The sequence below is a fragment of the Myxine glutinosa genome, chromosome 12 (assembly GCF_964187855.1).
Source record: "Myxine glutinosa chromosome 12, kmMyxGlut1.1, whole genome shotgun sequence".
Lineage (NCBI taxonomy): Eukaryota > Metazoa > Chordata > Myxini > Myxiniformes > Myxinidae > Myxine > Myxine glutinosa.
In genome coordinates, this window is record NC_136272.1 from 113,207,097 (window position 1) to 113,229,658 (window position 22,562).

The 22,562-nt window shown below is 44.1% G+C and overlaps 2 protein-coding genes across 7 annotated transcripts in view; one reads left to right on the forward strand and one right to left on the reverse strand.

Annotated features, from left to right (window-relative positions):
- Positions 1–22,562, reverse strand: part of UCHL3 (ubiquitin C-terminal hydrolase L3) — a 131,929-nt gene that overhangs the window by 104,816 nt on the left and 4,551 nt on the right. The gene's annotated exons all lie outside the window — the stretch shown is intronic.
- LOC137437785 (arfaptin-2) lies at positions 3,793–21,315 on the forward strand. Of its 6 annotated transcripts, none has more exons than XM_078766230.1 (9): positions 3,793–4,110; positions 4,259–4,413; positions 5,357–5,489; positions 9,890–10,014; positions 10,175–10,396; positions 10,912–11,069; positions 19,369–19,564; positions 20,040–20,227; positions 20,588–21,315. In XM_078766230.1, the coding sequence occupies exons 2-8, from the start codon at positions 4,357–4,359 to the stop codon at positions 20,190–20,192; spliced, it is 1,044 nt and encodes a 347-aa protein (XP_078622356.1). In that variant the 5' UTR covers positions 3,793–4,110; positions 4,259–4,356; the 3' UTR covers positions 20,193–20,227; positions 20,588–21,315. The 6 variants fall into 6 exon arrangements, with proteins under 6 accessions (XP_078622356.1, XP_067988502.2, XP_067988500.2 ...); XM_068132401.2 differs by having other exon boundaries at positions 3,812–4,110; positions 5,357–5,516; XM_078766229.1 differs by having other exon boundaries at positions 3,917–4,110; positions 4,262–4,413; positions 5,357–5,516.

Here is a 22,562-nt window from a genome sequence, read left to right on the forward strand (position 1 = left end):
TGATTGTTGCATCACAGGCAGGGTGTCAGGGTCAATGTGCCGTCCCTTGACTGGCCGTTAAGCCAGGTGTCCTGTCTGCGCTAGCATTAGTTGAGAGAAGTTAAATATCCCAGTGTTTAAGTCTTTAGTGAAGCATCAGCTTCAGTCCAACGTTTATAGGTGTGGATAGCGAGTTCATGAAAACAGCCTAAAACGTTCCCCGGCTGCCTGCCCAAGGTGAGGTTGTTTGCGACCGGTAAATTAGTAGCAATAGTAGATTTGATACAAACCATTACTAACTAGAGAATTCATAGAACACGATACCCCGAACACGCGCAGTGTTGCATTCTTGAAAATTCCCGTGAACCGCAAATTCCCAAACTTAATTGGGAGAATAAGGTTATGGACTAAAGCTTTAAATTTTGTGCAAACTGTACCTTTAATTAATGTGTTTGTGCATTGTTTTGTGCTATTCATTTTCATGTATAAAAGAGTTATTAAGAACATGAAATAAAGTTTATTTTCTTGAGTTAGTAAAATCAGGAAACTTACCTTTAATAATAATGATGATAAACTTGATTCAATAATTTGATTGTTATGCTGATGATAGATAGCTACGATAAAGACAAGTTGATGGAGATGATCGTACGTAACCATTGCGGGGGCATCTTCTTCACCCCAACACATGACATCTCCAACTCCATATATCGATTATAGAGAGCTTAGTAAGCGAACCTCTATGGCAATTGCATGTACGAGGTGTGTTCAAAAAGTATCCGACCTTTGTTCATAAAAAATACTCGTATCCAGATACAACAAACTTACGCTAATCTCCTTCAAAGTAGTCCCCTTGGGCTTGGGCGTGAATTTTTTCCCACCTGCAGAAGCTGTCATTCGACGGCAGACCGCCGATGAGTGTGGAAGTGTCAGTGAGCGCCGTCGGATTTTCGTTTTTGACAAAATGACGGAAAAACTTGAACAACGCTACTGCATCAAATTTTGTGTAAAGCTTGGCGATTCCCAAGTGGAAACGATCCGCAAGATTCAACAGGCCTTCGGGGACGAAGCAATGAGCACCACACAGATAAAGGAGTGGTACAACCGCTTCAAAGATGGCCGCACATCAGTGGAGAGTTCACAATGCAAATCACAATTTTGTGCAATGGAGTCGCACAAAATCACAATTGAGTCGCAATGTGATGTGTGCAATTGTCACAATGTCAAAGTGGATTTGCAAAATCAAATGTGAAAAATTCACATTTGTGCAATTGTCAAATCAATTTGTGTGCAAATTCACAATGGATTGTGAAATGTTGTCAATCACAATGCAATGTGAAAAACAATTGTGAAATTGTTTCACAAATCACACAATTTCCAATTCGACTTTCACAATGTGAAACAATGCACAATTCACAATCATTCGACGGTGATTGTGAATGGAGTCCATTGTGCTCCATTGTGAATTGCATTGTGAATTGTGAATCACAAATTCTCCATTGTAGAGAACACATTTGCATTGTGAATTGTCACATTGTGAATTGCAATTCACACATTGTGAATTGTGAATTTCACATGTGAATGTGAATTTTGCACACAAGTTGATTTGACAATTGCACAAATGTGAATTTTTCACATTTGATTTTGCAGATCCACTTTGACATTGTGACAATTGCACACATCACATTGCGACTCCATTGTGATTTTGTGAGACTCCATTGCACAAAATTGTGATTTGCATTGTGAACTCTCCACTGATGTGCGGCCATCCTTGAAGCGGTTGTACCACTCCTTTATCTGTGTGGTGATCATTGCTTCGTCCCCGAAGGCCTGTTGAATCTTGCGGATCGTTTCCACTTGGGAATCGCCAAGCTTTACACAAAATTTGATGCAGTAGCGTTGTTCAAGTTTTTCCGTCATTTTGTCAAAAACGAAAATCCGATGGCGCTCACTGACACTTCCACACTCATCGGCGGTCTGCCGTTGAATGACAGCTTCTGCAGGTGGGAAAAAATTCACGCCCAAGCCCAAGGGGACTACTTTGAAGGAGATTAGTGTAAGGTTGTTGTATCTGGATACGAGTATTTTTTATGAACAAAGGTCGGATACTTTTTGAACACACCTCGTATATGTAAATCCATTCAAAATTTCACTGTCATTCCCTTGGGAACAAAATTTCATGTTGTCATTTCAAATGTCCCTTCCATGATCCGCCATCTTGTCCCATCCATGATCCGCCATCTTGCTCACGTGATCTTGCTTTGGTCTGGCGCAACCGATAAATTATTTTCACCTGGTGATTAAAATCAATAAATTACAATACAGTACTGTACAGAATGGATTTTGAATTCGAAACCGCTCATTATTTACACCAGCTACACCGACTTCAGTTTTCCGCCAGGTACACTGATTTCAGTTTTCCGCCAGCTACACCGACTTCAGTTTTCCGCCAGCTACAGCGACTTCAGTTTCCCACCAGCTACACCGACTTCATTTATAATTCTCAGCCCAAGATCAAACAACCTAGCCTAGTTAGGCCTCAGCCTACAGATGTTTACGAGGGCTGCATACTCGATCGACTGACCATTGTCAACGAAACTCTCACTCTACGCAATGCGTATTTTCATATTATTGCATGATTCCTGGAAATATTATGAATTCGATTTGTTTTATACAGTGTTCAAGTATTTCATTCCATTTAAATTAGTTTGAAGGCGTATACTATAAATAAAAACTTTCTGGAATTTACCGCCATTTTCCCAGTGGCTATTACATCACCCTATCAAACACGTCACGTTAGTTGTTTTTTTTTTTGCCCCTGTTGTTTGTGTCCTTTATAATGTCCTTAAAAACCGTAAATTTATTTGGAATTTTTTTTTCATGGTAAAAATGAGAATATATGGTAAAATGAGAAACTAGTCTCCCAATTCATGTTTCGTTTCGTCTTCAAAATATAACAATAAATTTAAATACGTTGTTCTTCGATCATAAACTGGTAAGACAGACAGACGGATAGAAATAACCAATTATTGCTTAACCTTCAACTAATTTAGAGTGTACCTCCGGCAGGAGGTTGAGCAGTTCACGTTTTGTATCTCACTGATAGGCCGGATCGGGATTCGGACCTGAACCAAAATTGAGTCAAATCCTCCTTGTCACACACCTTATGAGGGCGCCTTTTTATAATAAAAAAGGTTAAAAAATCAAACATTTAAACAGCCTTGGACGTGCACCTTGACCCCATGGCCAAGCCACACCGTCTATCAAGGCTGTCCCATTAGCATACACATGAACCTCAACCCAAAGGCTGAAGCACATGGTCATTCAAAACACATGCATCCCACCCAACCTGTCCACCAAGTTTCGTCCGAATCCGTCCATAACTTTTTGAGATATCCTGCTATATATCGGTTGTAGCCCTGTCACTCAATGGTGAAGAATCACTTAAAAAATTATCTGATCCGGATCCGAACCCTCACTAAAATTGAGTCATGTCTTCCCTGTCACACACCCAACCTGTCCACCAAGTTTCGTCCGAATCTGTCCACAACTTTTTGAGCTATCCTGCTCACAAGCAGACAGACGCGGGTGTAAACATAAGCTCCGGCCCCCGTGAGTTTTGCAGGTAATCAACATTACCTGTAATATTTTCAAGTACCGGTAGTCATTGGTTTAACGTGCAGCTCCCACTCTGGTAACCTCATGACCTTGGGTTTTAATTTTTTTTGAATGTATAATTACTTTGCCAAAGTGAACGTCAATAAAATTCGACATTAAAACGTGTATTTTGAAAGGAAGAAGTGTCAATGTAGCGGTATATATTTATTACGTACGTACGGCGGGCGAGGGGGTTCCTGAGGCTCGTCATGGTTTTCCCCAAACTCTCGAGTTCGGCTGTTCTCGCACATTCAAGAGACGCCGCTGCTCGCGAGATTTGGGAGGTCGGAGTGCATGTGACGTCATCTTGAGGGGGGACAACGTGTCCCATTCTTTATAAAAGGCGTCAGCATCGTGGAGTAAATAATGAATTATTAACGGCGGCACGAGAGCGGATGTGAAGGTGCGAGATTCGTGCGGTGTATGCTCGCGCGGGAAGGAGCGCGCTCGTGTCGTTTCCCCACAGAGGTGCAGCAGGTGAGGCCGAGCGGGAACGTAGTCGGATCGTCTTCGTCGAGGGGTTTCTTGTTTGATTATTTATTTTATCAGTTCCCGTTGCTCCGTTCGTGCTTCGGCCTCGCCTCTTGGAGCCCTAACCTTCACACCTTCACACCTTTGCCTTCAGCAGCGATATCGACGCGATTCCTCAGCCGGGTACGGCCCCGGGACCTGGCGGGACGACTAGAGGGAAGGGAGGAGGCCACCGTTACGGAGCGCAAGACCATGGGGGACACGACCACTGCGGGTCTCGCGGCTGGGGACTGCGGCAGGTCGGACGAGGTGGGTGCATCGGACGAGCTGCGCAGGTAGACGTGGCTACTGTCTTCGAGAAACCTGTCTGTATAGTGTATACGACGCTTCACCTGAGACTCAGAGTGGAGCTTGTCACCCGTTTATGCTAATTCACGTAGAAATACCTTGCTACCTGATACACGATCAAACTTGACCACGAGTGGACGATATCAAATAAATAAATAAAAGTGATGTGTCAAAATTTTGTCGAAATTATTCATTTGTGTGTTATTCTAACGTCTGTGCTTGTGATTGGTGGGTAAGACCGTGGGACTCCGCCTCCTGCCGACAGCTGCCAATGGCACCGAGCCTTGGGCTCCACCACCTCCAGGGGAGCAAAATGTGCAGCATGTGCACAGGTGATGTGCTTCTTCAGACGAAGGTCTTGCGCCCTGTATTGACCTCCGAGCGGCTCACAATGGACTTGTCACCTGCACAAAATGTGGAGTCGTCCGGGATTTTACAGATTTATTATCCAGAGGAGTTGATTGAATGTTGATGTACACAATAAGGTCTTACAAAAGCGTGTTTTTTTATGGGAACCCAGCTTCAAGAGAGGGATATCGAGACTGTTCCCTCAAGAGACGTTGTTTCTGGTCGCAGAGTAAATCTGATGACCGTTCATCGAGGGCCTTCTCGATACCATTAGCAGACAGCTTGGAATGTGACACTAGGTACCAAAAGTACAGAAGCCTGACTGTTGACCGCAGGTAAGAAGTTACGCCTGAGGCCCGCAGCGATGATAGATTCCATTAGTTTGCTTATGATGGGGAGACGGTCGACTGGTCAGTCGTTAATTGGATCGGACCGGGAGTTCTTCTAACGGGAATAACATTAAGTGTGCCATTATAACTTCTTCTTCTTCTTCCCTAGCTTGACCTTGACCTGTTCGAATGTTCTACAGTAGTTTTTGAATCTAATGCGTTTGCAGAAGCCTCTGCAGAGTGGTGGCTGGAATACAATGGCTGACGGAATGGATGGATATGGTCCAGCGGCTTTCCTGCCGACGGGGATGACTGTGGTGGGACTTGGCGACGGCTCTGAGTCCGACGCAGCACCCAGGGGTGAGCAGCTTCGTGAATGGACTATTGGTAATTGAACTGCAAATTCAACCTGAGCCTTCTGGTTTCTGTTATATCTCCGTCAAGCTTTTACTGATATTATTGGATTGTCATTCCAGGAAGAGACCCACCGTGGTCTTTTGGGACTGACTTGGTTTGTGGAATGGATCGATTTTAAAAAAGAAAAAAAAATGCTTTGTAGAATGGTCTGGAAAAGTTATTGGAACCAATCTATATAATAATAGCGTAAGGACTCGACTTTGTTATCCCTTTTACGCCGCACCCAGTGACCCGATGCCCACGGCACGAATGGATTTACGATCTACGAACCGCGCTCTTTGTTTATCACGTACAGCCATACTCGAAAAATCTGAATTAGCAGACGTTGGGGCCCAAAAGCATCCGATTAACTGCCGATACGACGCCATCTTACGACGCCATCGTATTGGCGTCTGCTGGGCGAAGGCGAAGCAAGCCGTCCGCTGATTGGACAGGCGAAGGCGAAAGCAAGCCGTCCACTGAGTGGACAATCCAGAGCATGAATTTGTGCCGGTGTCGACGATCGTTGTTCATATACGCACTCTTCATTCTCATCTTTCTTCCTAACTCTTACTCGGACAAGCAAATCCCCTATGCCATCCATAATGGTACACTCTATACATACACCACATCCTCCCTTCCGTGGATGTTCCACGGGTTTCGGCTAGTCGACAATATTAGGCCACAATTTGGTCCCTTGAGAACTTTGTGGTGACCTTCGTTATTTATCGTGTGAACGGTGTGAATGGTGCTTGAAGGTGCAATTTGTGTTATTAATCCCTCCCTTATCCTCCCTTATCGTTCTCTTGGAGTGTTGCCACGATATGTCAGTTCACTTTGTATTAGGAAAGATCCCTTCCTTACCGAAAGGTTAAACCACCCATTTAATTGACTAGTACACCCTCTCCTTACGGCTACAGGGGCACCAGAAAGGGTCGTGGTGTTCTCTCGGGGGTATATAGATTACAGTAGATCTAGGCTCGGGTCTGTTAGTCTGTGGTGGACACATTAAGCATAGAATGCCTCAAGGATGTTGGGATTCCTTCAAATTTTTAAACTTGTTCCGTCCAGTGGTTCAGAAATGCAGAGAAGTCAAATAAACCCACATAGTGTAGCAGCATAGCAAACCTGTTGTGCATTTTGTGATACAAGCACCAAATTTGGCACAAATGTACATTAATATGTTGCGAACATTTTCAGATATTGGGCCACTTAAAATTCCGTAATTTTTTTTTTCAAATTTTTTCAAATTTCGTAATTTCAAATTTTTCGGGTGACACCGTCACAATTTCGGTCTTCGAGGCCGGCCGATATAGTGGGGCGGCTTAGCCCAAATATTCAAAAGAATTGTGCATTTTGTGATACAAGCACCAAATTTGGCACAAATGTACATTAATATGTTGCGAACATTGTGTGGTCAGCAATGAAGACGAGAGTCTGAATTACATGTATGCAAAAGACCTTGTGAACCAGTGAAGCAAATACACGGGTAAGCATGAATTAAATCTAGGGCATGATATAATTTCCATGATGTTTACCTCTACACTCAATGGTGGAAGGAGGTAATGTTTTGATCCCAGCTTGTCTGTATGTCTGTTTGTCTGTTAGTCCACAAAATTCCAGACAAAGCTTGTAGTAGTGGTAGTTGTAGTTGTAGTGGTAGTGGTGATAACAGAAATTGTTATATAGAATTGAACTTATATTATTATTATATGCAGAAAATAACTTCATTTCTATATGCCCTGCAGTGGACAGGTTAATTGGTTTATGCACTGAAGGGGTCACCCTGGTGTGCACTGCTGTGTTCTGCCTCACTGAGTTGTTCAGGTATGATGTACTCAGCACAAGCTTCCGGTCGGCCCGGAGGTGGGGGTGCGGGGCCTGTCACGGAACGTCAAAACAAACGGCCTGCCGGGGCCGCCCAAAAGTCGGGCGTGAGGGGCGCGTCCACTAATGGAACGCCTCTCGCTTCCCAGATCGAGGGCCACGTGGTCAGGAGAACCTCGTCCCTTCCGGTCACACTTTGCCTGTCGGCCGGCCTCGAAGACCGAAATTGTGACGGTGTCACCCGAAAAATTTGAAATTACGAAATTTGAAAAAATTTGAAAAACAAAATTACGGAATTTCAAGTGGCCCAATATCTGAAAATGTTCGCAACATATTAATGTACATTTGTGCCAAATTTGGTGCTTGTATCACAAAATGCACAATTCTTTTGAATATTTGGGCTAAGCCGCCCCACTAACACGCACATGCACACACACAAACAAAAAAAACCACCCACGGTTCTCAATTATTTTTTTTAAAGGCTCTCCTGACTAAACGGTTACACAAGCTCCATTTATTTGGTTGGGCTTTGCAGAGCTACAGCCCCCACGGTCCATAGGATTGTACTTATTTGGTACACTTGTGTAGAATGATGTAAAGATGAACTGATTCGATTTTGGGGTCAAGGGGTCAAAGGTCAAAGTCTGTAATAGGTCTATAACTTGAGAACGCCTGAAGTGATCTAATTCAAACATATTACAGGTATCTATACTGATGTAAAGATTAAGTGATTCGATTTTGGGGTCAAAGGTCAAATCTGTAATATCTTTATTTACTAAAGATATTACAGATCAAAAGTCTTTGATCCTTTATTTAATATTTTACTGTCTGGTATCTATCTTTTGTCTTTTTTTAGCCTTTCGGTAGGCCAACAGGCAGCAGTTTAGGTAGGAGAAGTCGTCTCCAGAGCCTTAGTCGCTCCCGCAGCACCTGGACTATTGGAGTGAAAGGTCGGGGGAGGGTTGCCACAACCCCTGGCCTGGCTTCAGCCCAATGGTGAGTGAGCAGACAGGAGCATGTCACAGCTTAAGGTGGGGGCCGAAAGTTATAAAAGCAACTACGCCGGGCAGAAGGAAAGACTTATCCGGGAGCCACCTTACCGAAGGCTGCGTGTGGCTGTAGTCATCGTCATCGTCATTGCCATTAGGAAAGTTTGTTGAGTGGCAACAAACATCATATAACAAGGCCATGCCATGTGTCTTACCGGCTATGCTCGGCTGTTGGAGACCAGGCACTTGGCACCAAATCAGCTGAACGCATTGGCTGACTGAGGTTCCATCAGCACGATATTATGGCAGTGGGCACGTGATCCGGATCGGGGTCTTTGATTCAGGCGGTCATAGTTGTTGACGCACTATGCCAGGATTCATACCAATACACTGGGACGACGTGGCTGTGATAATATTGTTGCGTGACTACCCTTTGTGAACACCGTAGGGTAGCACGGATGACCAAACGAGCTGTTACTCTGAGGCGTTCAGTTCAAAAATATAGTGGAGCATACGCGTGGAGGAAAGTGGGGAGGGGAGACCGGAGCTTACCTTCGCGGGTCCCACCGGCAGTCCTCGAACCTGCAATAAATAACTCAAACGAAATGAGTTAAAAATGTACAAAAATGCCGGCTTTATTAATGAGATGCCGGTTACAAAGAAAAACATGATAAAACTAAAACTAAATTCCTAAATGAGACGGCCCCACAAACAGACCCAAAGACAGACGAAAGGGAAATATAACTGAAAATAAATATGCGTCCGTGTACACTTAACTCTGAGCGTCTCCGAAACCTCGTCACGATCGTCCACCCCACCCCCTCCCCCACCCCTCCCCCCCTCCCCTGAGCGCGCACTCCGGACGCGGCTCTGGTGTTGGCGGGAAGCAGCCCTCAGTCCCCCTCGTTCACTAGGCCGCGCTCGTGGGCGTGACGTAGGCCTCCCGCGCAAGGTGAACGAGCAAGCGTGCGGTGGTGCCAAAAGGGACATAGAAATAAAGTACAGAGGTAACGACATACAAGGAATAAATTACCCATAATCCCTGAGCTAATTAACATACCCCACTCCTCTGATGGGGACGAAGATACACTTAATCCGAACACACGGAGCCGACTTATTTACATCAAGGTTTCTACACGACATTCGGAGCACCTACCTATACATTCTACCTGCACTAAGGTATCACTACCCCCTACAAACGTAACAATATATAAACATGTAATACTTAAGAAATGCACTATAACACTTACCACTGTACGTCATCTGAATGCACACAACCCACAGACCCTTTTCTAAATTGTACTGCCATAAACCTATAAAAAAACACCTGTGAGCGATCATGCCAAAGTCTCTTCATTCAGGAACATTGTTGTTATTTGAGCACCCTTCCTAGTTCACGTTTGTGGTTTTATTTGTACCAGCAACTGCATGGTTGTGCTTTTAAGTGTTTTTGTTCCACTTGCTTCCCCCCCACCCCCCAATCCCCGCCCACCCCCCTTTGCTATTGTTTATTTTTATTTTCAATCACGCGTCATTCTTTCCGTGTAGGCCAAGAGCCAAATATCTTTGGATCTGATTCCACGACAAATCAGCTCGGTAGCGATGCTCCATGGAAAACGTATGCTTCCAGCACGCTGGACTTGTTGCGTAGTTGGAGTATCAATACCTACAAGGTGGGATTTTGCTGGATTCCTAACAGTTACCTTTTGAGGCTTGCCCTGTTTGTTGAAGTGTACAGCAGAACATTTCAAGTCTTTCATTTCTATGAATTCGTCCATTTCTGTAGCATTGTAGTTGGAATGTCATCGCTCGAACGCTTTATTCTCTTTGTAGTGCACAAGACAGTTGGTGTGGGAACATCTGGGTCGGGGCTCTCGTACAGTTGAGCCTGAACTGTTGGGTCGCATTCAGCTGCTTCAGGAAAGTCAGCGGCGCTACCGTGGCCTGTTGCGTACGGCACGTGCTCTACACACACATTTCCAGCAAACCCTGCACGCTCAGTGTGCTCTTGCAGATGCTTTTGCAGACTTGGCACGTAAAGGGGATGAGCTGCAGGTAAGGGTCGCTGTGGAAAGGTAGAAGCATGACGTCTGGTTTAAAATAAAATCGCACCCTTGTCCGAAGGAAGCGGTGCAGTTTGGGAGTATGTGTGCAATCCATGCAAGTTACAAGACTTCCAGATGCTGACAACGTTAGAACCCTTTAGAATTACCTTTAAGAATTATACAGGGTGGGTTAGGTTCTTCTTCATTTTTGACAGGTGGATGGACGGATGGCTTCATCGCTTAAAAAAACAAAACAATAAATAGCGGATTATGGTATTTGGAGAATGCAAAGTGCCCATTATCACATGGACATCATTGTTAAAATGTCACATTTGACCTCTGATATAACATCGTTTTTTCTGAAGGATTTGTTAAAGATTTATGGAATTGGAGGTTTGAATTCTTTCTGCTCTACAGTTTGAGAATTCCAAACAATAAAGGGATGAATGTGTGGATGCAGTTTTATTGTGGAAGAATTGGAATGCTGATGGTTGAGTAACTGGGATTTGGGATTTGTTTCCCCAGGAGGAGTTCTCCTTCAACGCTGAAACTCAGAGGTTACTGCAACGCAACGGCGATGTGCTTTTGGGAGCCATGGATGTGTTCCTGACGAGCCTGAACACCTTGGTGAACAAGACCATGGTAGACACCCTTATGACTGTTGGCCAGTATGAGGCAAGCAGGTGTGTCACTCCTTGAGAATAGGGAAACTATACCCATAGGGGCTGGTGTGCAATGAGAAGTGGTAATGAATGAGTGGCAACCACGTGATCTTTTTTTTTATCTACAAAATTTTGCTTCAGTAATTAACTAAAGAGCCGTGTAGATGAGGTTGTTAAACCAAAGCGCTGTGTGGATGTGGGTAATTAGCCCAAGAGAGGTGTGGTTGTGGCTGGTTAGCACAAGGGCCATGTGGATGTGGCTTGTTAGCCCAAGGGTGGTGTGGATGCTGTTTGTTATCGCAAGGGTGGTGTGGATGCGGCTTGTTAGCCCAAGGGCGCTGTGGATATGGCTTGTTAGCCCAAGGGCGCTGTGGATATGGCTTGATAGCCCAAGGGCGCTGTGGATATGGCTTGTTAGCCCAAGGGCGCTGTGGATATGGCTTGTTAGCCCAAGGGCGCTGTGGATGCGGCTGGTTAGCCCAAGGGCGCTGTGGATGCGGCTGGTTAGCCCAAGGGCGCTGTGGATGCGGCTGGTTAGCCCAAGGGCGCTGTGGATGCGGTTGGTTAGCCCAAGGGTGCTGTGGATGCGGTTGGTTAGCCCAAGGGCGCTGTGGATATGGCTTGTTAGCCCAAGGGCGCTGTGGATATGGCTTGTTAGCCCAAGGGCGCTGTGGATATGGCTTGTTAGCCCAAGGGCGCTGTGGATGCGGCTGCTTAGCCCAAGGGCGCTGTGGATGCAGTTGGTTAGCCCAAGGGCGCTGTGGATGCGGTTGGTTAGCCCAAGGGCGCTGTGGATGCGGCTGGTTAGCCCAAGGGCGCTGTGGATGCGGTTGGTTAGCCCAAGGGCGCTGTGGATGCGGTTGGTTAGCCCAAGGGCGCTGGGGATGTGGTTGGTTAGCCCAAGGGCGCTGTGGATGCGGCTGGTTAGCCCAAGGGTGCTGTGGATGCGGTTGGTTAGCCCAAGGGCGCTGTGGATGCGGTTGGTTAGCCCAAGGGCGCTGTGGATGTGGCTGGTTAGCCCAATGGCGCTGTGGATGTGGCTGGTTAGCCCAAGGGCGCTGTGGATGTGGTGGTTGCTTGGCCCAAGAGCGGTGTTGGGAAGTGGTGGGTGCTTAGCCCAAGAGCGGCGTGGGCATCTTCTTGGTTTAACATATTGAAGCGCTTTGCTCTTTCCCTTTGTATTGCTGATTCCTTGACGTTTTAATAATTTATTTCCTCCGCCACTAAAGGTGGACGGAGGTTATGTTTTCACCTCTGTTTCTCTGAGCAGGATATCTAGGTTATTGATGGATTCGGACGAAACTTGGTGGACAGGTTGGATCGGTGACAAGAACCAATCTATTAGATTTTGGTTCAGGCCTGGATGCAGATCCGGCCTATCGGTGGGACGCAAAGCGTAAACTATTGAGCCTTGTGGAGATATGCGCTCCAGCCTAGAACAACCACAACCACAAACACCACCGCTATCTCATGATTGATGGAATGGTGCCAGAAGTTCCACCCATATAGCTGAGATGCCCTACAAGGATAGGTTATGGGATTGTATGAGATTTGATAGGAAAGGAGAACCGTATAATAACAACAATAACAATCTCATGATGTAATGGCACTAGAAGAGCCACGCACCGCTCTGAGCAAAGTATACTTTTGATTGGGCTGCACAAAATAAAAGGAGGACTTGTAAGTAAATTTAGACTCGATAAGCAGAATTGTAACACATTTGTGACAACCAAGTGAGATGGGACGAAGGACTCAACAACACAGGCATTGGGTGTGGACTATTTATTGAGTCACAATAGTATGCCAGATGTGAAAAATAATCTAACCCCCTAACAGGATTTCAGCTCGAACAAGAATGGCACTCGGTAGAGCAGATACCTCCACCAGGCTGAACGGTTTCCACTTTGTATCCCACTGATATGCCGGATCATTATCATCCACCTTGTTTTGTCATAACTCGTGCACATCGTTTTAAAATCTCGTTTTTGGCCCCATCTCTCAATGGTGAAGAATCACTTAAATAGTATACGATCTGGATCTTTACCAAAACCTAATCAAATTATCTATGGCACACACCCAACATGTCCAACAAGTTTCCTGCTCAGATATCTTACTCAGGTAAACATCTTGGGGGGGGGGGGGGGGGGGGGTGGCATTGGCATAGAGAAGGCCCCTTTATATGGTACATGCCATGTGGCAAACTATGGAAAAGAAGGGACATTCAAAGGAGCACCCCACATCTGGCAAAACAATTTTTTTTACTTCTTCATGCAGCTGTATGAATCAAATTGGCACCCCTTTATATGAACTTTTCTAGAGCATTACTTGTGTTACGGGGTCCTCCCCTATCCTCTGGTCTCGGTAACCTCCGAACCCCGAGAGGAACCCCGGCAGAAAGATATATATGTTAGTCTGTGTCGCAATCAATCTAATGAAACCCTCAATGAAACCATCAAATGAAACGATCAAATCAATAATGAAACCACACCAAGGATTATGAACAAATATTATATTAAAAGCACACAAAAAGAACCATACAACAATGGGGGCAATCAACCCTACAATCAAATCTTAAGATGGTAACCTAGCTCAAACTCACGGCACCCCCAGGGACTGAAACAGAGCCCTTCTCAATGTCTCTAGAACACAATGGTGCTCCCGACGAAGAGGCGATGGCGATGAGGCGGGTAAGGAGATGTAGGTAAGGCGGGGACCGTCTCGTGGTCCCAGCCAACCCCAATTGGTGGTGGAAAGTGGAATCCCAAAGACGCTATCCAAACGTGAACATACACCGTGCAGTCGCGAACCGCACCGTATTCTCCAAAGGCCGCTGTCGCGCACACACATCCTCGGAAAGCCACCGAAGGGCGAGACCAGCGGACGCTGCTGCACCAGGTTCTGCGACCGACGCGCGAGGCCCTCGGAATGGCGGACGGCTCGTCCTCCAGCCGTATCCTCTAGGCGAAGATTCTCCAGACTCTCACACCTGTATCTGGCTTCGCAGGCTTTTCCACAACTCCAACGATCGCCACTTGCTCGAGATTCCTGTCCAGGACTCAACGTGCACTCGCCATGTACGCTCGACCACGCTAGGTCCGGAGCTTCAACAAAAACGTCTTTTCACGATCTCCTCACGCCTCTTCTTCCTCGCTCCCTTTGCCTTCCGGGGCACCATCCGATTTTCCGGCCACATTTTACCAGGAGCGCTTTTAAACCCTTTAACCACAATAACCCTTTCCCTTAAGCCACAATAAGCATAATATCTAGAACCAACAATGATAACAATACCGACCATAATTAGGGCCGAATCCGTAACACTTGGTTCCTCCTCAGAGCACAAGGGTGGTTCAGCATGCACACACTTTTTTTGAATGTCCCTTCTTTTCTATAGTTTTCCACATGGTACATACCATACAAGAGGGCCTTTTCTATGCCCCTGGCATTTTTCCCAAGAATGTCCCTTTTCCATAGTTTGCCACATGGCACACACGATATAAAGGGGCCTTTTCTATGCCCCTGACATTTCCCCTAGAATTACTTCCGGAGTCGAAATTTTTATATGTCCAACTTTTTGGGAATCGCCCCTATGAGCCAAGCACAAATATGACTGTGGTTCATGAACCTCTCCTGGATCAGGAGCAACAGTCACTCCAAACCCCCCACAGATCCCCTCAGACCCTGATATCTTCAATGCGGTAAACAAACTTTGGTACATCATGGGCGATGAAGATTGTGATCGCGTTTCGTTGAAATTGTGTGTGTTGTTTCGGAGAAGAGAGCAAATACCTATTTTGTGGGAGGGGGAGATCAAAAAAACCCCCTGTGGACCCTCTTAAAGCACAGATTTTGATACGGTGAATACAACTTCGTTAGGCATCTGAAATGAAGCTTGTGGCCAAGTTTCATCAAAGTAGTGTGTGTAGATTTGGAGAAGAGAGCAAATACATATTTTGGAGGGTTAACCCTTCTCCCTCCCCCCTAACGAATGCAGATTTTGAATTTGTTTCGGAAACCATTAATTAAACGTATTGGCTGATGTATATTCCAAGTTTCAGCTGGTTTCAATGTATAGCCTTTGAGATATGAGCACCAACACATTTTGGGTGGACTGACGGACACCAATGTGGATTCGAGGGTTTTCTTAATAAAACTCAAGAATAAGGAAATGGACGTTGCTGAAATTTGGAACATATTACCTTGACGTACAAAGCATTTACTTCTGAAATTTTCAGCCAATTCCGTCCAGGAAAAGCCGAGAAACAAATTTTCAGTCCCCATGTTAAAGTTGCATACAGAGAAACCGTCCCATATAAAGGGATGGGCGTTTTGCACCTCACTTGAGGCGCAAAGGTAAAACGAGCTCTGACTGGTAAACCATTACCTGTGTCAACTTTTGTGGTAAGGTAACCATACTCGGCCAATCAAAGGTAAGTTACAAGTGCCTCTATCTTGTCCTCTTGATGAACAGCATTACCCACACACTACAAAGCAATATGGCGAACCACAGACCATTCCGCTAATCACATGTTTGCCAGTGGAACTAATGGATCTGATTATTTGTATTTGGTTACTTGCATAACTTCCAGTCGAGCTTAAAATAGTCATTGGACACAGTAGCGGCACAAAACAAATTGATAACTCCAAACTCGTATCCGTTCATCCATGGAATCGGCTGTACCGTGAATTGCAGTAAAATTGCATCATCCAACTGGTGATGGCAGTGTATGGTAAATTAGAGAGGTCCCGTTCAGGTTGCCATCTCGCATTATGCTGACGAGGTTTGTGACAATGCGCAAGGGGGGAGAGGAACCTGGAAGCTGAAAGGTATGCAGACTGACACTATCCCTTTTTTTTGTAATACAAGTTTTTACCCCATCATTACCTCGGCCACCAAAGGTAGATGGAGGTTATGTTTTCATCCCTCTCCTGTCTGTCTGTCTCTGTCTATGAGCAGGATCTCTCAAAAGGTTATGGACTGATTTGGCAAAACTTTGTGGATTGGATACGTGTGTGACGAGGACAAATTGATTACATTTTTGGGATTAGATTAGATTTTAGTTTAGTTAAGAACCAGTCGATTGGATTTTTGTTAAGGTACGGATGCAGATTCAGCTTATCATTGGGATACAAAATGTAAACATTTTGGCCTGGCGGAGGTATGCATGCACTCTACAGAGTGCCGTTCCCGTTTATTGATTGCTTACTAAAGGTGCTAATCACAGTCGGAGCTCTTTTAGTTTGTATTGATGATGTGTAAAGTAATTAAATCCACTTGTCTGTCTCGCCTTGATGTGGTTGCGAGACTATTGTCACGCCCGTGGCTGTGCATGTTTCCACGTCTATATATTTTGGCTTAAGAATTTTTTTTTTCTCTGCAACCACTTGTCCGGTCGATGCAAAACTTTCAACATAGGAGGGGGCTCCCCATGGAGAAAATTATATTGATAACTCTGATGTCATCGTTCATATGGTATGGCAGCTATATTTGATTAACAAAGAAGATCTGGACATCTTCTCAGAAACCGCTAAACGAAAAAGATTAAAACTTGGCATATATCATCAACTCCCCACTTCCAGCCAAAATTGGTTGAAGTAAAATCTTTTTCTGAAACTTCATATCTAATGTATGACCTGATGTGAGTGCATTAAATGAATGATGTCATTGGTCACATGGTCTGATGGCGGCTATATTAGATTGAAAAGTAAATGTAAAAAAACAAACAAACAACAAAAAAAAACCTTCAAAACTGCTTAACAGATCAATGTGAAACTTCATATACAGTCACGTGAAGAAGTAAGTACACCCCATGTAAAGTTTTGACTTTTTCAACATATTTCAACATACAGCTATTTGATCTTCATTTCAACAATATTGATAGATAAAGGTGATATAATATAACAAATATCATGAAACATTTACATTTTGTAGTCCATTGTATAATTTAAATAAACATAAATGCAAATTTCGCATGTGGAAAAAGTAAGTACACCCCTACATTTATCACTACTTCAAACACCTAAAATTAGAATCAGGTGCACCAGCTCAGGTGCAAATAATTAGAACATCGTTAGAGAGGATCTTGGAGGAACCTGTCTTATTTAAACCTCAGACATTTAGTTTGGTTTGCTCTTTGTTGTTGAAGTGTGCGGCATCACCATGTCTAGATCAAAAGAGCTCTCTGAGGCCTTCAGAAAGAAGGTTATAGATGCCTACGAGTCTGGGAAGGGATTTAAAAAGATCTCCAAACAATTGGAAATCAATCATTCGATTGTCTGGAAGATCATCTACAAGTGGAGCAGATTCCAAACAACTGCCAACTTGTTCAGGCCAGGCCGCCCCAGCAAGTTCAGCCGGAGAGCAGCCGGAGAGCATGCTGAAAGAAGTCTCTAAGAACCCCAGAATGCCATCACGGGACCTACAGGTAGCTCTTGCCACTGTTGATGTCAAAGTGCACGAGTCTACCATTAGAAAGAAGCTGCACAAATTTGATCTACATGGGAGGTGTGCCAGGAGGAAACCTTTGCTGTCCAGAAAGAACATCAGGGCAAGACTAAAGTTTGCCAATGAACACCTGGGCAAAGATCAGCACTTCTGGAACAATGTTCTCTGGACAGATGAGTCAAAGGTAGAGCTATTTGGCCACAGTACCAGAAGACATGTTTGGTGAAAACCAAAGACAGCATTTGACCACAAGAACTTGATACCAACTGTAAAGCATGGTGGTGGAAATATTATGGTTTGGGGCAGCTTTGCTGCATCAGGGCCTGGGCAGCTCACCATCATAGAATCCACTATGAATTCTTCATTGTACCAGAGGGTGCTTGAGGATAATGTGAGGCCATCTGTCAGAAAGTTGAAGCTCAACCGAAGGTGGACCTTGCAACATGACAATGACCCTAAACATACCAGTAAATCCACCAAGGAATTGCTGAAAAGAAAGAAATGGAGGGTTCTGGAATGGCCAAGTCAAAGCCCGGATCTAAACCCATCGAGATGTTGTGGGGGGATTTGAAACGAGCTGTGCATGCAAGAAACCCCTCAAACATCGCACGGCTGAAAGAATTCTGCATGGAGGAGTGGGCAAAAATTTCTCCCAGTCGATGTCAGAGACTGGTAGACAGTTATAAGAAACGCCTACTTGAGTGTTTCTGCCAAAGTGGGCAATACCACTTGTTAGAGCCAAGGGTGCACTTACTTTTTCCACATGCGAAATTTGCATTTATGTTTATTTAAATTATACAATGGACTACAAATGTAAATGTTTCATGATATTTGTTACATTATATCACCTTTATCTATCAATATTGTTGAAATGAAGATCAAATAGCTGTATGTTGAAATGTGTTGAAAAAGTCAAAACTTTGCAAAGGGTGTACTTACTTTTTCACGTGACTGTATATGATTGGCTATCCATAGGGAATATTATTTGAAAATTGAAATATAGATCACATCGTCTGGCAGCCATGTTGAATTGAAGGTAAAACCTTTATAAACCCTTAAAAAACAGTCTCTCAAACCAGTGAACCAATGGATCTGAAACTTAGTCACTCATCAACTACGCATTGGGATACAAAGGTGATAATTAAACCATCATCGGTTACGTGATTTGGGTGCTACCTTGGATTGAATGAAAACATTAAAATGTTATTGATGGATGCGAAACTTTCAATTGCTGTGTCCAATCAATGCGGCGTGGTTTGGGCCCCGGCCATAACTGCTCATTTCATATTCTTCTTCATTGACGCAATTCAGCCATAAGGTGCACAAAAGTGGTCGTTAAATATCCTAATAATCAATAAAGTTGTGGATAATGGCAATGTGTGTGCCATAATATTCGTGTGTTCAGTTCGTGATGGCATTTTTGTTGAGAATTAGCGCACAAGGCATGGTTATGAGTTCTACGAATGCTACTAGTTTATGAAATGAAATAAAGTGTGGATTTTATTATTGCATTGTTTGCACCACAACAATCACACGAGTTATTTTGTGCATCATGCATGACTGTAATGTTGTTGTAGTGCCCAGCAAGTTGTTTTTGTATTCACCAAGAGAAATGTGGGTTATTGTCGTGACAAAATCATAGCAAATGGCTTTATATTGATACAGAGCAGTGCCTTCAGGGTAGAAAGGATGCTGTTGTTGTTTTTAACTCATGATGTACGGAGTGCATTTGTTGCACAAGGTAAGATGACAAGTGACATATCAGTCGTGTGCCGTATTCAATTTGAAGCAAGCACGCGGCTATTCATAACGCCTGTCATTTTCCCCTAATGTCTCGTTTTCTGTGTCCTGTACTCGGCCCTTTTGCTCTCGCTATAGGTTGGAGTATGACGCATTTCGGGCAGACCTGGAGAGTCTTTCCACACCAGGAGCAGGAACCGTGAACTCCCAGCAAGAGGTACAAAAGGCTCAACAATTGCAACAGGCTCGGGTGCGCGTTGAAACGCACTGGCGCAAGTACGAGCAGCTGCGCAGTGATGTAACCGTGAAACTCAACTTTCTGGAGGAGAACAAGGTGACCTTCAACCTTTGACTGGCCCTTTTCAAACCTATAACCATGAGCTGGTTTGATGTTTATATGGGTGTGGAAAATGGGGATGGGAAGGAAGGGAATGTCAAGTGAGCAGGCATGCTATCTACTACTCAATGGAACTCGCATGTCCATTCTACTCATAGAATTCCCTCTATCCAGGTGGGGCAAAGCATTAGGCAAGTTCCAAACACCTGTTTAGAAAACAGTAAGTTGGAATCTGGTTGTTAATTAAATGGTGGATTGCTTGCCAGGTTAATGTTTCCGTCATTGCGGGTGACAGGTGGCCTGGTTAAAATGCTGTTTGATGGCGAGGAATGTGGTTGCTGTGCCGGTTAACTCTCACCAACCAAATACAAATACCCAGGTGTTCAAATATATCTGAAGGGCCATCTTCAGTTATGAAAAGGCACCTGATATGATTTGATAGAACTTCAAACATGTATTGTATTGTGCGCAGGTGAAGGTGATGCAAAAACAGCTGCTGTTTTTCCGCAAGGCAACGGCGGCATACTTTACAGGGAACCAGCAGGAGCTAGAGAGGGCTGCAAGGGAAGCGGGTGCACGCTTGGAGACCCCTGCCTCATTCAAGTCGCACAGTCAGGACCGCTAATGACCTTTCGCTTAGCTTGGAATGGGGCATTCTGGGTATGTTTTTATTTGGAATCTTGATTGTAACATTATATTTGGGAAATGTAGCTAATGGTTTTCAAATAACTAATTGCTCTTCCTGCTTTGGTATGGAGGCAAATGTGGCTTTGTTGCTTGTTCTTGTCCTGATTTTGTTTTTCCTCACCTGACTGCCTGTTTTCCAATCACCCTACTCCCCCCCCCCCCCCCCCCCGTGTGTGTGTGTGTGTGTGTGTGTGTGTGTGTGTGTGTGTGTGTGTGTGTGTGTGTGTGTGTGTGTGTGTGTGTGTGTGTGTGTGTGTGTGTGTGTGTGTGTGTGTGTGTGTGCGCGCGCGTGTGTGTGCGCCTATCTGGCCGGCCAAATCATCATTTTTACAGGGTATCATTTCGCATCATGATCCTGGTTGCTTGGTGGAGCAAAACTAGTTTGGAAGAATTACCTTTTATCCTGTCCACTGTTCAATCTTTTCTACTCCAACTTGTGATGCGACCACTGCTGTTTAAAAAGATTCCCCGCAGATCCTGACCTATGGATCCTTTAGTGTTTGACTTTGACTTGGGTATATGAACGTTTGATTTGGGTGTATGAGTCTTGTGGCCAAGTACCATCTCTCCAATTGCTAGTCGTATCCCTCAGAGGCCAAAAGGAGGAAACTGTGTTGTCCAGACTATAGGAAGCTCGTGTCGAGTTGGTGTCAGGTTCAGCACTCAGGGCAATCGGAGACGAAACACACGTGGCTCTGAAATTTTGCAATTATGGATTCTCGTATTGTTTCTGTTGCTGTAGTGGAGAGTAGTAGGCTTGAGAGCGAGTAGCAACTGCTAAGTATTTGTATCTTGTAGTGCTGTGTTGTCTTTTTGTATTTTTTTTGGGTGAAGTTCGTGCTTTGTCCTTTGAAGGTGTTTTTATTTTTTATTTTTTTTAATTTTTTTTTGCCCCACTTGTAGAAAATGCAGCACACCTGTTCAAAATTATTTGACAGAAGACAGGTGACTGAGTAAGTTGCTCGCTTATGAAATGGTTATCTTTATTGAATGAACCACAGTCTGTAACTCGAGTTTATTTTGTAACAATCTACTTAATAAAGAGTAAACATGGTCCAGAATTTTGCTTGCTGTGTTTTTTTGTTTGTGATGATTGTTTGCATCTTATGCTGCTGGTAGCGATCAGTGTGCAGGTTGGTGTCAACAGCATGACAGGAGCTCGAACTCGGGACCTGAAGATCTCAAGCCAGCCACCTTTACCGTTCAGCAAACACAAAGCTTTTTATCTTATGCTCATATTCCCCTTTTAATTGTTTATATACACCGATCCTTTCCTATTCCATCTCCCAGCGCTGCATGACGTCATCGCCGGGCACTTTAAGGGGCCCGGTGATGACGCACACCGAAAGGGAGTACTCGGTTTCTTTCTTGTTTGTTTGTTTATCCGGGCGATATCTCAGCCATCCTTTGAGCTAGGAAGCTGCACTTTGGGCACAATAGTGATCATGTGCTTTGGCAAAAACTGTATTTTTTGTTTTTTGATTAATCAATTAATTGATTATTTACTTAATTATTATTGATTTATTATTCAATTATTTATTTTCTTTCTCATCTGGGCAATCTCGGGCACCTTTTGAGCTAGGAAGCTGATATTTGGACACTATATTGACCAAGTGATTTGGCTCTAAAGGATATTTTAGATTTATTGATTACTCAATTATTTAATTTTTCATTAATTATTTGTTTTTTGATTAATTATTTAATTAAATTTCATAAAGTTACAGCTTCAGATGAAACACTGGTGGTTTAGGTATGCTATTAGCCAATTGATTAATAAATTAATTAATTATTTTACTATTATTTATTTAATTACGCAATTAATCAATAGTACATGTCTCCCTCCCAATACTGTCTATGTGCTGCATTGCCGGATGCCGAAGGTACCCTGGCAATGTCACGCACTGGAGGATATGTTATTTATTTGGCTTGGGAGCAGCCTACTTTGAATGTATCTGTAATTGTTTTTTCTTTTTTTTAGGTGAGGGGAGTGACCATTGGCTCTGAAAGAATCCGATATATAATCAAGGGGTGCCAATTTGATTCATACAGCTGCATGAAGAAGTAAATGTATTTTATTTGCCAGATGTAGGGCAGCCCTTTATATTAACTTTTCTCGTGCATTACTTGGTTCCTCCGAAGAACACAAGGGTAGTCCAGCATGCACACGAGATCTTTTGAATGTCCCTTCTTTTATGATTTGGCGAAACGAGGATGCATTTTGTACAAGTACGTTTAGCATTTTATACAAGCTATGGAATGTCCCTTAAAGGGGCCTTTTCTATGCCCCTGATATTTTTCCCAGGAAAAA

Bases quoted from the DNA above. Each gene is read 5' to 3' on its own strand.
- LOC137437785 (XM_068132399.2), top strand. From the start codon at position 4,357: ATGGGGGACACGACCACTGCGGGTCTCGCGGCTGGGGACTGCGGCAGG. The intron at 5,517-9,889 runs GTAATTGAACTG...CTTTCCGTGTAG, and splicing joins GCTTCGTGAATGGACTATTG to GCCAAGAGCCAAATATCTTT. The intron at 19,565-20,039 runs GTGACCTTCAAC...TATTGTGCGCAG, and splicing joins ACTTTCTGGAGGAGAACAAG to GTGAAGGTGATGCAAAAACA.